The 407-nt window shown below is 34.2% G+C and overlaps 1 protein-coding gene across 1 annotated transcript in view; it reads right to left on the reverse strand.

Annotated features, from left to right (window-relative positions):
- The window catches only part of LOC119581712 (origin recognition complex subunit 2-like), a 14,100-nt gene that overhangs the window by 5,250 nt on the left and 8,443 nt on the right, over positions 1-407 (reverse strand). The window contains exon 7 of the mRNA XM_037929837.1: positions 48-180. Within this exon, the coding sequence (XP_037785765.1) occupies positions 48-180 (133 nt within the window). The remainder of the gene's footprint in view (positions 1-47; positions 181-407) is intronic.

Here is a 407-nt window from a genome sequence, read left to right on the forward strand (position 1 = left end):
AACTCACCAAGATAATAAATACAGTTTTACAGTTGCAATGAACTTACATTTTTAAGAGTAAGTGATGGGAAGAAACCATTGACAACAATGTGATCGAAGTCCATTAAGTACTGCTCCTGGAACTGTGAAATGAGCATCTTCTTGCTTCCTAAGCCATACAGGAATATACTGAAGCCTTCACTATTGGGAGAAAAAGAAACAGATTATATGCAGTGTCAGTCAATTAAATTTACAAATAAAAAATATCACTGAAGACTGGTTTCCTGTCAATTCCAAGTTTCATCCTGTCATTGGCAAAAATAAGCTAGTGATAATGAAAACAGAGCATAAATTTCCACACACATATAGATTATAGATGGATATAAAGGTAGATATGCATAGGAATATATTCTTATCCTCCCCCCTTC

The sequence above is a fragment of the Penaeus monodon genome, chromosome 15, assembly GCF_015228065.2.
Source record: "Penaeus monodon isolate SGIC_2016 chromosome 15, NSTDA_Pmon_1, whole genome shotgun sequence".
Lineage (NCBI taxonomy): Eukaryota > Metazoa > Arthropoda > Malacostraca > Decapoda > Penaeidae > Penaeus > Penaeus monodon.